At 37.3% G+C, this 14,225-nt stretch overlaps 1 protein-coding gene across 3 annotated transcripts in view; it reads left to right on the top strand.

Annotated features, from left to right (window-relative positions):
* Window positions 1-14,225, top strand: part of CDK19 (cyclin dependent kinase 19) — a 112,429-nt gene that overhangs the window by 28,720 nt on the left and 69,484 nt on the right. For all 3 annotated transcript variants that reach the window (XM_027901559.1, XM_027901560.1, XM_027901558.1), the window contains one exon: window positions 13,723-13,833. In XM_027901559.1, coding sequence (XP_027757360.1) covers window positions 13,723-13,833 — 111 coding nt within the window. The remainder of the gene's footprint in view (window positions 1-13,722; window positions 13,834-14,225) is intronic.

Below are 14,225 nucleotides of genomic sequence, written 5' to 3'. Positions count from 1 at the left end.
CTCTCTTTTTTATCGGCTGTGATAAAGGACATGCCGTTTTGATTTTTATCTAACTGTGGAAAATGTCATAATGAGTGGAAATGAAGTGCATGTTGCACTTTTTGGATTATTTGGCTGGGTTATCCTATTGTATAGTAGTGACACGTTGATTGGGACAAAATGTCTTACTACATTCAGTTATTTCAATAACCATTGTAAAACATTTGCAGTCTGAGGAGGAAAAAAAATATTGTTTCTGGGGGTTTTTAATCCTTTGTACCAGGCTACTTGCATGTAACTTGTAATCTTTTACTTGTTATCCTTCCTCTGACTCTGGCTTCTGGCTCACTTTCTGTAAACTGTTCTGTGTTAGTTCTCTGTAATTTAATGCAGATAATGCATCAAGTCACTTAGCTGCATGTATTAGCTTGTGTTTGCTTCTTCAGTCAGGAGCAATAGTGCTTCAGTGTTTGTATTCACTATCAGATATGCTCTTTCATTGTCCTTTTCAGTCACTGTTCTCTCTAATTTTTATTCCAAACCTTTACTTTGTTCTATAGTTTCTCCTTTGTATAGTATCCTTCATAAACTGTTGCTCAGACTTCCTTATGATATCTAATGTGTAAGTATTTGTGACTTCCCATTTGTGACTTCATTCCTGCTTGCTTTTCTTCTTGATACACTTTTTGATTCTCCATGTTTCCCTGTTTTATCACAGGGTCTGTCAGCAGCAGTATTTACTACGTTTACTGCTTCTTTTGTATTCTAGAGTGCTTATAATAAAATCTTAGCTTCTACAGCTTTTTCACCTGCTTTCATGAGAGTTTTTTCCATTTTTGCAGTTTAATTGCATCACATACTGCCAGTCTCAGGTTCTTTTCACCTCCCTTGACACACCCAGAGCTCTCCTCTTCTTCTGCCATTCCTTTTCATACAAATCATTCTGAGTGATTTTATTCCTTAAGGTCATGCTCAGAGGATAAAAGAATTTGACAAGTACTATATATTTTTCCATTTTCTATCCTTAGAAATAGAAGTGCCTTCCTTATGCTGCTTCTTTCCCCTGCACTGGTTCCTTTACCTTATGTCTCGCTTTTTTCTTCTTCTTTCTGACCTTCTGCTCACAACACAGCCTGCCATCTTGAGTAACCTCACTGTCATGGGAACTAATGCTTAGAAAAGCAGAACAAGAGGACACTTTTGCCAGAGGGTTGGTGGGCCTCTGGACTTTGTGCCGAGGTTAGGAGGGGTGTTTGCTGAACTGCACACACTTCTGTGTGTCTCTCCTCCGTTGACATTTTCTGTATTTGCCTTTTGCTTTCCCCTCCACTACTTTTTGTCTCACTCTTATTTTTCTTACATAGTTCATTCCTTTTTATACTCCTTATTTCCCACTCCTCATATCATCAACACCATTTTCCCACCTCTTCAGCTTTGCTAGTGTCCCCTGCTTTTTTTTCTCCTCTTCCCTGCTGTTTCCACAACCAGTTGCATTCCTCACCTCTGATGTTCTATTGTAGTCCACGTATCCTCTTGTCCTATGGTCTAGGGTCTTTCTCCGAGGTCTCATGTATCTCCTCACTTCTGATTCCAGCTCTGCCCTTCCTCCTGCTCACAGTGTTTCTTCCTGCGATGGTTCTCCTGACTGGCTTTTCTGTCCCCTTCTTCCTATTGCTCCTCTTTCTGGAGTGACTTTCATGTCCGTTGCCCTAGAAGAAGTCATCCTTCTCCTCAGGACTGAGCTAAGCAAGAGAAACTGTCTCCTTTGTTTTAGTGCCAGAGCTCTGACCTGTGTCATTTAACAGCTCTAAAGTTCTTCATACAGAGTACGCTCAAATAACACTTTTTTTTCCCCAGGGGAAAGTGAAGCATCAGATGGCAGTTTGATGATAAAAAATTGCTTAGCCTGGTTTTGTTTCTTTGCTAACCTGTGCAGAAGTGCAAAAGATCTCATAACACTGGACAGCTTGTGTAATAAAATTATGTTTACATTTATCAGCATTGAATTTTAATGTAGTGGAAATGGGAGAGAAACTACCCTGCCTATTTACAGTGATGGCTTCTTGACCGATCATTGCTTTAGTACAGGCTGAGGGTAGAGTAAGAATTTTTGAATCTTTGTCACTCTTCTGATGAGCGATCCAAGTTTAAGAGCAGTCAAAAAAGAAAACTCAGAGTCACTAAAATGACTTTCAAGTGAGTTTCTGAGGTCAAAATCTGAGAGCAAACCAGACTTGGTCAACTGGATAAATCCCTGGTGTGTTCAGATGTTGAGTGTCTTTGTGCTATCCTGATCTCTTTCCTCCTCAGAAAGGATATGGTAGCACTAGAAAAGGTAAAGAGAAGGGGAATCAAGAAAGCTGATGATACAAGCTAGTCCCTTATGAACAGAGACAAAATAGACTGGGAATCTGTGGTTTGGAAGAGAGGGAAGCTGAAGGAAGATGTGGGAGGTCTAAAATCACAGACTGGGATGATAGATGCACATAAATGAACTGTCATTTTGGCCAGGATTATAAAAATGTTATGTGCTGCTGCTAATTGCGTGCTTAATGAAATACTGCAAGAGTTGTGTTGCAGGTCTGGAGAGTGGCTTCCAATTACTCATTTCTGCATATCTGGGACAGTGTCTGCACTCAGTTCTCAGAAAGAAACTCTATCGTGAGTGTTTCTGTTACGTTGTTTTCAGTGCTGCATGGCTTTTGCTGCATTGGGCAAAAAGTCAGTTCACTACCCATGTGCTTGCAGTAGAAGTTACTTTAGAGAAAGATCATATTCAATGGAAGATAAATGCAGGATGCCACATGCTTAATCTCTTATATTGGTAAATAGTAACCAGTTAATAGTTTCTACTGGTTACTAGTTTCTTCATCTTCTTAACTACTGTTGTTTCAAAAGCTCTCTTACAAAACTAATATTGTTCTGAGCCCTTATGAGTTGCTATAAGAGCATATTTACCATAACTTGTTTCTAGTTTTATCTCATCGCCCACCAAATATTTAAATTTCATTAAGCCACCTTTTCGAGTCTTCCTGAACTGTATCCCTCCTTATTGAGGGAAATACTGATTTTACTGCATTCGTTGTCTCACTGAGGAATTTTTCATATATAATAGAAGAATGTGGAAATAGCAGGCTTTAGATTGCAAACTGACTTATTTTATCCAGTTGCGGTCTGATCCTGGGAGTATGAGAGGAATCTTGTGGTAGGCGTTTAATGACTTGGGAGACTGCCAACGAACATCTTGTTTTAGCTTGCTTCGCACATTAGGTTTGTCTAACGTGTGGCTAAAGGTTACAGAAAATATGGGTAAAAAGTGAAAACCTACAAGCAAAAGCAGAACAAATTTAAGGGATAATTGTGTTAATGACCACTTAGAGTATTCTAGCTTTGTGCTTCCAGAGTGAAAGGCTGAATTTGTTGTAAATAACTATCAACAGACTAATTATATAAATAGTTCTTGAGTTAAAACTCTGAAAGAGTAATATTCTTAAATTAATCTGATCTGGAAATGGTATACAAGAAACCTGATGTTAAAGCTGTGTGCAAAACTTTTGCTATTTTAGACAGACCCAAGTTAATGAAAGGAAGAACCAAAAATAATATTCACATTCTCTCCTCCTGTCCACAGGAGGAGCAGGGTATTACACTTGCAACTGTAGGGTTGTCTATTATCTTGTTTAGGTAGAAGTAAGACATAAAAGCACATCAGCTGAAGGGCATCAAATTTTAATGGATGCTGTCATTTAGAACTAAAGCGGCTTTCATGTGATTCCCATAAGGAACAGAGGTTTAATGTGTTTAATATGTTTTGAATTCATACCTCTGATTTGATTTAATTTTCTATTTAAAGAAGACTTGAACTATAAATTATGTATCTAAATGCCTGCATTCCACTGGAGTACCTGTGAAGAATAATCATTTGGGGATTATTAAAAAATTTTTGTTTGGTTGTGGTGTTTTTTGTGTGTGTGTGTGTGTGGTTTTTTTTTTCCGTCTCTCTACCTATGTGAAGGTAATCTTTTTTTAATCCTGAAGTGCTAATTATGTCACATGGTAGTGTCACTGAAAACTTGATCTACAAGATTGTGTTGTTCCTCTTTGAAAAATCTGTGATTTCTGTGATTCAGCCTCATGGAAACAGTTCCTAACAGATTTGTATCCTGACTGGAGATTGCCGTTTTGTTGCTGGATTTATCTTCAGTGTTTGGTCCAGATTAGGGTATAGGCACCTGACTTAATTTCTTCTCAGAGCATGGACTTAATACTGGCTTTATGCTCATCTATCATACAACCACTGGATATAAAGTTAAGCTGTCATTGATTTTTTTTTTTCCCCCCAAACAGTTTTGAATCACAGGAGAGTATTGGATTGATACTTCGTATTGTCAGAGGGGCACTTTTTAAAATATGCTACTGGAAATGCTACATTGTTGTTGGCCTGTTGCCTAATTATAACACTTGATTTATATTCCCATGTGTTTTTGTATTGGAGAAATAATTATCTGCAAGTTGAGGACTTGGATGTGACAGTACTCAGGAGCAGCATACTTGACCTTGAATAGTACACCAAGTCCTTTACAAAGCAGGGGTAGATTTGAATTCTGAAGCTGGATTTGTAACACTGAGCATGACCACTTGAGAAACTACGTAGGCTTGAAGTTCCATGATGTATACAACATTTCTAGGTTCTTTCTAGGACTGGAAAACTTTCCTAGGCCGTAGGGAATCACCTCTATTTACTTGGAATATTGTCCTGAAGTGCTTCAGCTGTGTCTCTTCAGGTACTGTGATGTGAATGTGGCCCTCACATTCAGCAGGTCAGAGCAGTGGAGAGGACTGAAGCAAGGTTTGCCACTTGGTGGGAGTGCCTTGGTTATTGAGCTGTCAGATTGAGAGGACATGCTGGCAGTCTCCCAGCAAATTATTTACAGAGCCAACTCTGTTACGTACCATCTGAGAGAATCCCTTACCAGCTGAATTTTGCAGGACAAGAGGGCACGGTCTTAAGCTCTGCCAGGGGAGGTTTAGGTTGGATATTAGGAAGACATTTTTTAGAGGGAGAGTAATCAGACACTGGAGTGGGCTGCCCAGGGAAGTGGTGAATTCACTATCCCTGGAGGTTTTTAAGATGAGACTGGATGTGGCACTCAGTCCCATGATCTAGTAACCACGGTGGTGTTGGATCAAGGGTTGGACTTGATGATCTCAGAGGTCTTTTCCAACCCGGTTGATTCTATGTGCTCTGGGTCTATATAGAAGCAAATGCAGGAAATGTTCATATCATAGGATAGAGAAGTTCAGTGTCAAAAGCAGAGGCAGAGAATTGCACTTTTCCCAGTCCAACAGAGACACATTTACCAAGTTTGAAGGCTAATTGGTCATTGTCACTATTTAGGTGCAAGAAGTTGTTGGGTGGGTGTTTTTCTCAAGATCTAGAATTTTATTTTAATGGTAACTTCAAATAACTTGTACTATAATTTGTGTAGTGTAGTTTGTAATGTATGAACTGTGGAAAATGGCAGACTGTCACATAAATGAAAAATTGCTTTAATAATAAAATCAATCAAAAAGTTAGTTAAGAAGATGAATCCATAAGTAGACTTCAGAACTAAATTGGAAAAATAGGCTATAAAAATATCTTTTCAGGATGGCCTTGCAATCCCTATCCAATATTTTGCATAGGTTAGAAATTTATTACTTCTTGAGAGATGCATCACTATGGTGCCATAATTAATTATGTTAGGTTGGAAAAACATACTTTTTGGCCATTCTTTACTAAAACTTTGTTCCTCTTACTCTGGTTCATATACGATTTATCATTCTGAAATCACCTTGAGAGGAATATCTACTTTGAAAAATGGATGTTTGATCAGAATTGATGTCTGGTCTCATTATTTGCCCTTCTGCGGGGGTTTTGGAAAACCTCAGTTGCTATCACTGTTTACTCACTGTGAGATGCAGTGCAAGGGCAAGGTGATAACTGGTTGCCAGGAAATCAGAAAAGCGTGGAAATGTTAGAATAAGCCCTGTAAGAGAAACTAGTTGCAGTTTAAAAATCCAGACAGAATGTAACTTTGTGGAATTATGTCATGCAACATCTGAATTTTAAAGGTCTGTTAGCGAAGTGGTATGTTGTGTCCCCTCTGCCCCATTCTGATGCTTTAATATAGCTTTAGTTTTAAGAGTATTTGTTAGTTTGATGGGAAATTTCTTTATCTTCTCAATAATAGAAAAAATTTCTAGGCAACCAAAAAGCAAATTCAAGGTATCTTAAAATCTTCAGAAATGACAAACATAGTTTCTATAAATGTTTTCAGTGTAGTTGGAATTGTCTGAGTTGGATGAATGTTCTTTTTTTTTTTTTTTTTTTGTAAGCCAAATAAGGAGAAAAATCTCTGTTGAGAGAGACAAAACTTTAATTTATTTATACCTTTCAGTTGGAGGAAAATGGTGGTTGTTAAGTCTATGTCAGACTGGCCAAAACTGACTGCAGGGCTGCCACTGACAGGGGAAGATAGAAATAAGGTTTCCTTTAGGAAGATGCATAAATTCAATAGTAATTCAGATGTATTTTATAGAAAGGATATGAGAAAAATTATATATTTAATATGTGCACTGGAAGTAAGTTGATATTTTGTGGTCTTAATGCCAGCATTTCTTTGTATAGTTGTATTAAAAATTTCTCGTTATGTAAGTAATTTTACAGTAGTTCTTTCTTTATATTTAAAAGTCTGTGCTATGGTATATGATATTGGTAACTAAGGAATAGAAAGAATCTTTATACTTGTATTTCTGCTCATGTTCTTCAAGAAAAATGCCAAAGTTATTCAGTTTTCTATTGTTGTGAACCTCAAGAATTAAAAATGCAGTTATCCTAGTTTCTATTCCTTTATTAAAATGTAATACTTACGAAAAGTCTTTTGCCAAGCTTTTGTTTCAGAATAATAATGTTATTTAGCAATGCCAGACCATTTTCAGCTCCTGAAATGAAAATATTTATAGAATAAATACTTTCTTAATCCTTCTCATGGGAGAAGGGTGGGGCATGTTTTTATCCTCTTCCTGTCCTGACATTTGGCATTTTATTAGCTAGATTCTGTTCTGTGTCTTTTTACCTTTTTTTTTTAAAAACATACTTGATCTTTCTCTTGTGGGAATTTGGAAACCTCAGAGACTATGTGGTTTAGAGAAATGGAAGTATGAAGAAAGGAGAAGGTTGAAGGATATGTAGAGCAGACTTTGAAGGATGCTTCAATATGAAGGACTGCTTGGGATCAAACTTACGAAGATTGGGTGCATGTTAATTTTAAATTGGAGCATGCCTTGTAAACTCAGGCAGCACTCCTAGCAGTTCATGTAAGAGTGGCAATTGCTAACTTTTGGCATTTCACTCTACCTCCCCTACTTGGTTTTGCAATGCCAAAAGCTGTCCAAGGACAAGCCTTACCAGACCAGTATACCAAGAATATGTCCTCTCTGAAGGAGAGCTTAAGCTGATATTAAAGTTTATCTTTCTTCTTGGGTTCTTTGGGTGGTGTTTTTTTGTTGTGTGGGGTGTTGGTTTTTTTTTGTGTGTGTGTGCAGATATAGATATCCATGTCCATTTTTATGTTACGTGCATCCTTTTGAGACCTCTTAGACGTGTGTGAGCCTTGTACAAATTAAAACTGGAAATGAACCCTCTGTACCTCCTCAGTTTGAAGCTATTACTATCAAGACTTTTTTTGGCACTTCCATTATGCAGTAGCTCTGTAATTGTAATTTCACCAAGTTGCAGTATTAGTAACATAAACAACATGATCAAGGGAATCCGAATTGGAAAATCCCAAACTTCAGAATCAATTGGATCATTAACAAAGCTGAATTTTGAGTAGTTTTTTAATATGGTACACTGTTTCAGTTCCCCTCTGTTTTATTCTTCTTGATAACTTTGAGACCTGTAGCACAGTTAGCAAAGGATTGTTCTTACAAGTTCAGTAAACAACTGCCTGTTTTTTTGTTGGTTTTGTTGTGGTTTTGTTTGTTTTTTGTTTGTTTTTAGAGGCCCGAATATACCTCCTTGAGGGAAAAGCTGCAGCAGAGGGTCTTTGTGGATTCTATGTGGAAAGGATAATATTAATAATACAAAGGAGAGGATCTAGGATTGATTATTAACATCTAAATAAGTTGGAATTTTAAAAGATCCTCTGCAGAAGTAAAATGATGACCTTTAGCTTTCTTTGAAAAGCCTCATGTCAATTAAAAAACAAGTTCAGTGACCCTAGAACCTTTGAAAATATTCATCACACAAGAGGTGACTTTAAAATTCCACATCGTGCAATTGCTTTTATGAGCTATCAGGCTCATGTTTCGGTCTTTTCTATGATTTCTTGTGATCCACATTTCTGCCTGTTGAAAGGCTTTTGTTCTAACCTTGAAGATGGTTAAATGCAGTACTACAGTGTGATTTCTATCAAAGAAGCTACCAAGGCTGTTCCAGATCAGTTTAAGTAAGATCAAAAGACTGAAGTAGACTGTGTGAAAGGTAGGAACACCTCATAGATGAGATTGGCCTCTGAATAAATTTCTGAAGATGATTATAGGTTTTGTCATCACTGACACAGAAATATGTGTTTGCTGCAAGATTTACTATTGTCGGTAGTGAGAGCATTGTTTGTCTTCCGGTTTTCTCTAATTTTTCTTAGGTTTCCTTCAGAGCGAGATGAAAGTGTCTGTTCTCACCTTGCTTTTGTAAGTGGTAGGTAGAAAGCATTATTCATCCTGTGGTGTAAAAGTATTCCTCTGCAAGATTTATTTCTCTGAGGAATGTACTTTTTGACTGTTTTTAGATGTGCTAAACACCCTTGTAATTGATCATGTTGTTTGTATTAGTAACTCTGCAACTCTTCACCTGTTCACAGAAATTGTCTCTCACTTTTTGGGGGAAAAAGGCAGAACTTTACATACCTCAAAAAAGCAAGAGTCTTCCTAGTTGCTACTTCATGTAAAAGTTACTTGCATTATATGGTGGTAGACAATTTGCAGGCTAAGTTCAAAGAGTTTAAACCAAACTGGTTTAGGAGCTCACTGTCAATCAGTACATGAGCTTTTCAATCTGCTGGAGATGATCACTGAAACCTCATTAAACCTGTCTTTTGTAAAGGCTTCTATACAAGCAAGTACTGCATAGGCATCTATCTAGTGAATCTAGTGGCTGACATATCAAATTCATCAGGTAAATTTGTTTTCCAATGTTGATCAAAGCACAAATGAGGTATCCTGTTTTCCCTGCTATTGGGAAGCTATTCCTGAACCTTCCTGTTCATCAGATGCCATCTTGCAGAGTAATTTTATCTCTTATCAGTTGTGTCTTTCTATTCTTGAACATGGTTATCATTTAGTGTAATGATTTCTTTCATCTGTAGTGTTCATGTCTTTGCATTTTAGTGGATATCTATCTTATTTCCTTTAAATATTTGATCAGTTACAGTAATTGAGAAAGCCTTTTATTCCCTGTTGAGAGAAAGATTGTTTGCTCCTTTGGTCACCCTTTGCCTCTTTCAGAGCAAGTTCGTCTTTCTGTGTGTATGTGGAGGGGGAGGTGTTTGAACATGGGTGAAAAAAAAACGCTTCTAGTATTTTAAAAATATATCACAGAAGCCTTTTATGTACTGATATCAATAGATCCCTTTCTTTCCTGCATATACCTCAATTAGGATATCTAATATCAGATAATGTCCAGTTCTGCCTTTTTGTCACCTGCACCTGATGACTTCTCAGTCTGTAGTAGAAATTCTTGTTTAGCTCCCAAGTGCATGAATTCAGATTTTGTGCTCATCCCATTTCTATTACTCTTTGTTTACTCAGCTATAGAATAAAGTAGCATAAAAAATGATGCATTAGCACACTCCTTTTCTTCATTGGGAATGCTGCCTTTTTTGGATCGACCAATTTAATTCACACTCAGGATTTTGATGCTAAGATGGGTTTTATTAATGAACACAATGCTTGTTCTTTGGTAACTCCCCAAATAGTTAATATATATAGAACTACTTAGCCTTGAAATGTGTCCAGTTGTCAGCTACCTTTTTAGGTAGTTTCTTGCTCACCTCAAACTTATTCCCATTTTTCCCATCTCACAAAGTAGTTAGAGTTACTCTAAGGTTAAAATTTCAACACAAGCAGAAGATCTGTGTTCAAAATCAATTATTGGATAAGGAAGTCAGGATAGTTTTTTTAAACACATTTTTCTTTATGTTTAGGGTTTCAAAGTGGGCTTTTTGCATTGGATTAACAAGTCTGCAAATGCCTTCTCTCTTTTCCATTTCTCATTTATGAATGTATGGGATGTATTTGCTAATCATCTGATATCACCTCTGAGTTTTGCTTGTATCTGACTTGTGTTAATTTTCACTTTCTGAAACATGAAGCATTTCCATTATTTGTGTTTGTTCTTTCCATGATCAGTATCATAACTGTTATTAAACCCTGAAGTAAAATATTTTAGGTTTTTATTTTTGTCTTTATGTTTTAAGATATCCTACTTTTACTTTCTTATTGTTGTTCACTCTCTTGTGCTCCTTCTCTCTCTAGACAATCTTTACTGTCTATTTTGACTTTCCATGAAAAGTCTAACTCAGCATGACTGCTGACACTTAACATTTCCAATGCTTCAAGCTTCTATATCAATTCTATTTCTAACTTAACTTTTTCTCAGTCATGAGAGACTTTCCCTTATGACTTCCATCCCTCCCCTACTATAAGGGACATTCACTTGTGAGGGAAATTCTCAGTGTCCCTCGTGAGAGAACTTTTCATCAGACAACTGAAGAAATTACTAGCAATTCTGCATGTAGTGTGTAGCCGCCTGGGAATCCTACAAGCTGTTCCGTGCTATTTGAGCTATCCAAATGCAGCATTTTAAGACTTCAGGCTGTGCCATTTTCTAAGAAAGGTAATAAGCAGAGATGCCTATACAGTCCTCTTGATAATAATGATAATAATAATCATCCTCTAATATGTTTACATGAAACCCACTGAACAGGACAGTCAAAGTTTCGCAGATGTTGACCATTCACAATGATGTCCTTCTCAATGTCTTTCTGCCTAAACTGCTTTGTGTGCTGTTACCGAGAAAGAAATGTGCCGTAACTCACCCGAGACACAGGTTTTTATTAGCATTTTACCGCAAGTTGGGTGTGATGGAACTTAAATTTTAGAAGAACATTAAGCTTAAATACTGTTAAAATATGATGTGTTCATTTAGTAGTAAATTCTAGTAGTTGCAGATCCTTTTTATGTTCAGGTTGTTATCTTGTAATAAAATGTCAGGTACACTGAAATTTTTGAATTACTAGGATAGTATACTGATTTCTTCCTTCTAACTTTAAATTTGAATTAACCAACTCTCCAAATTGGTTTACTTCTAAACAAGATTTAAGAAGAACAGTACTGGTATTATGTTTCATTTATCTATTTTATACATTTAAAGTTTATACGGCAATCTGTGCTGCAGGAAAGCTACAGACAATAATTCACCACATCTTTGAACTCGTTCATGTGATTCTGGGTATGGCTAAAATGCACATTTGTGAAATGCTTTTATGGCGATGAACGAACCTACAACCGTATTAAAAGATGGTGACTTGCGATGACTTACGTGTTAGATGTACGTGGCATGTGTAGAAGTTAAATATTGACAAAGTTCTAGTCAAACATAAAAGTCGTTAGGGTAGGTGGTTGCTACAGTTGTGATGCAAATAGCTCCAAATATGTTCCCATGTTTTCACACTATTGGCGTCTCCCTGTCTGCTTTAATGAAAATGCAGTTTTGGAAATCCCTCATTTCTTTTTAGATAAAGCCTTACATTAATAGTTGTCTCTGAAACGCTTGCCTCAAATTTGCTAGGTTTTTATTTCTGTAGCTGTGTATTTGGTTCCGCCCTATATTCCTTTCTGATCACATCTTCCCAGTGTATTTTGAATGTCTCTGCTCACGTCCGCTCTTTATGTACCTGTGAGCTGCATCAGCTCAGTCCTTGCAGTCACTCCCTCTTCTGCTCTAGTCTGTTTCTAGGTAAGGTTATTTTTAGACATAAATCTGACCAGCATTTCTGTTTGTGGCTCGTGCTGATCACTTGTACTCTACACTATCGTTTCTGATCTTGTCTTGGTGTTGAGCACCATTGCAAGTCCAGTGTAGCTAGAGCAGAGCTCCTGTTCTTGAAAAAGTGTGTGTTGAACTTCTGGAGCCAGCATTTTCTTGATCTGGCTCCTGCTGCTGAAGGACCAGCTGCTGTGGCACCCAGTCTTGACAGCCAGAATGTAACAATGGGCAAATCTTATGAGGAGAGGCTGAGGGAACTGGGGTTGTTTAACCTGGAGAAAGGGAAGCTCAGGTTTAGAGAAAGAAAAAAAGAAACAGAAAGAAGAAAACACTTCCTCCATGACAGAAAAAACATTTCTTTCATATGCTGAAAAACAGGAATAGATTTAAGCAGCTATATTCTTCAGAAGATTTCTTGTCTTGACAGATACCTGTGTGGCCAAAGGAGAATATAATTTAAAATTAATAATTTTTTTTTTAATTTCCCCTAAAATAAACATCTTGTGTCTTTTTCTGAAAGGTGAAAAAAGGGAAGATTCATTTCTCTCAAATGGGCCTTGGAATGTGCTCCATTTACTATTTCACCGTTATAAATTGATTCTTGGCAATGTATATACTAGTACTGCAGATGCAAGTAGTTTCCAGATAAAAGAGAAATGATCATTCTTGTGACTGATGTGTGGAAAGGTGTGGGGGAGGAAAAGTGATTCCATGGACATTATGTTTTTGGGAGTACTTCTTCCCAGCACCTTCTGAGACTAATTTAATCTGGCAGAAGGATAACTTCAGCAGCGGTGCCTGCTTTAATGTGTTGTCTAATTAGTCATGAGACCTAGTTTTCTTTCTGGCAAGCAGTAAATAAGCTTGGGTTTATTTCTGGATTACAGGACAGTAGTTAAAGCAACCATTAGAAAAAACATTTTGGTAAACATTTCTTTGAAAACGCCCTCATGTTCTGAGAACAACAGTCCGTGAACTTCAAGCCAAGTGAGGCAGGGATCCAAAGCAAAAGAAAATTATTGTTAATAAAATAATTATGTGGTGATCAGGAACTGTGTTGTCCACACAAAGAATTGGACCAGCTGCACAAGCTTCTTTCTGGCATCCTCAAATCCTGATGTTCATCTTTGACAAGAAAACAGTTGTGTTTGTGTGTCATTATTGATAGAAAGAGTGATTGGGCATTGGAATGGGCTCCTCAGGAAGGTGGTGGACTCTCTGGAGGTGTTTAAGTAAAGACTGGATGTGGCATTTAGTGCCATGGTTTAGTTGACATGGTGGTGTTTGGTAGTAGGTTGGACCAATTATCTCAGAGGTCTTTTCCAGCTGAGTTGATTCTGTGATAACATCTTTTAAGATAGACACTATTGGCAAGCGGAATGGATAGGTGGGATGGGCAGCTGTGTGCTGAGTGTGGGACAGAGAAAGTAGGTAGTGATGGGAAGCTGTGGTGGCAGAACAGCAACCTATGACATGGAGGCTGTGTATATCCTGATTTTGATATTTTAAAGATAATGGGCTGAATCGGTGGCATTTCTTCTTCTAGGGCCTGTGTTAGGATCACTTGTTTGCTATTTGACTTGTTTGGTGGTTTTGTTACTGTGTTTACTTTGTACAGGCACAGAAGTAACAAGAACTTCTCTGTTTCTCTGCAGCTTTTACGAGAGTTGAAGCACCCAAACGTGATTGCATTGCAGAAAGTTTTCCTTTCTCACAGTGACAGAAAGGTTTGGTTGCTGTTTGATTATGCTGAGCATGATTTGTGGGTAAGTACAGATTTCCCTGTGTGTTTGAGATAGTGTAATAAGAGCTTGTTCAAACTGACCTGTGTGTGACATAACGTTATATAGGCAGAGATGCGTAAATTTCTTTCTCTGTAATTAAGGATCTAACTGACATTCTGTTATTTTTACACTTTAAAGCCTGCAAAAAACTATGTAGAATTTTTTTAAAGTCAGATTGCATTTTGAAGTGAAAAGGATTTTCCTACAAGCTTTAATTGGACTTAAAGACAGCATTTCTGAATTGGGATCTTCTAAAGCAGGGTTTGGAAATCTGTTTAATATTTTTTCCTGCCGTTTTGCACATGCACACACACACAAATGAAAAAAAGGAGAGAGACTGTTTTACAGAGTCCTCTAACTGAGATATAGTGCAA

Source organism: Empidonax traillii, unplaced genomic scaffold, assembly GCF_003031625.1.
Source record: "Empidonax traillii isolate 1590-97213 ecotype Southwest subspecies unplaced genomic scaffold, ASM303162v1 scaffold798:size368312, whole genome shotgun sequence".
In the NCBI taxonomy this organism is placed as follows: domain Eukaryota; kingdom Metazoa; phylum Chordata; class Aves; order Passeriformes; family Tyrannidae; genus Empidonax; species Empidonax traillii.
This window is presented reverse-complemented; position numbering and strand designations above follow the sequence as displayed.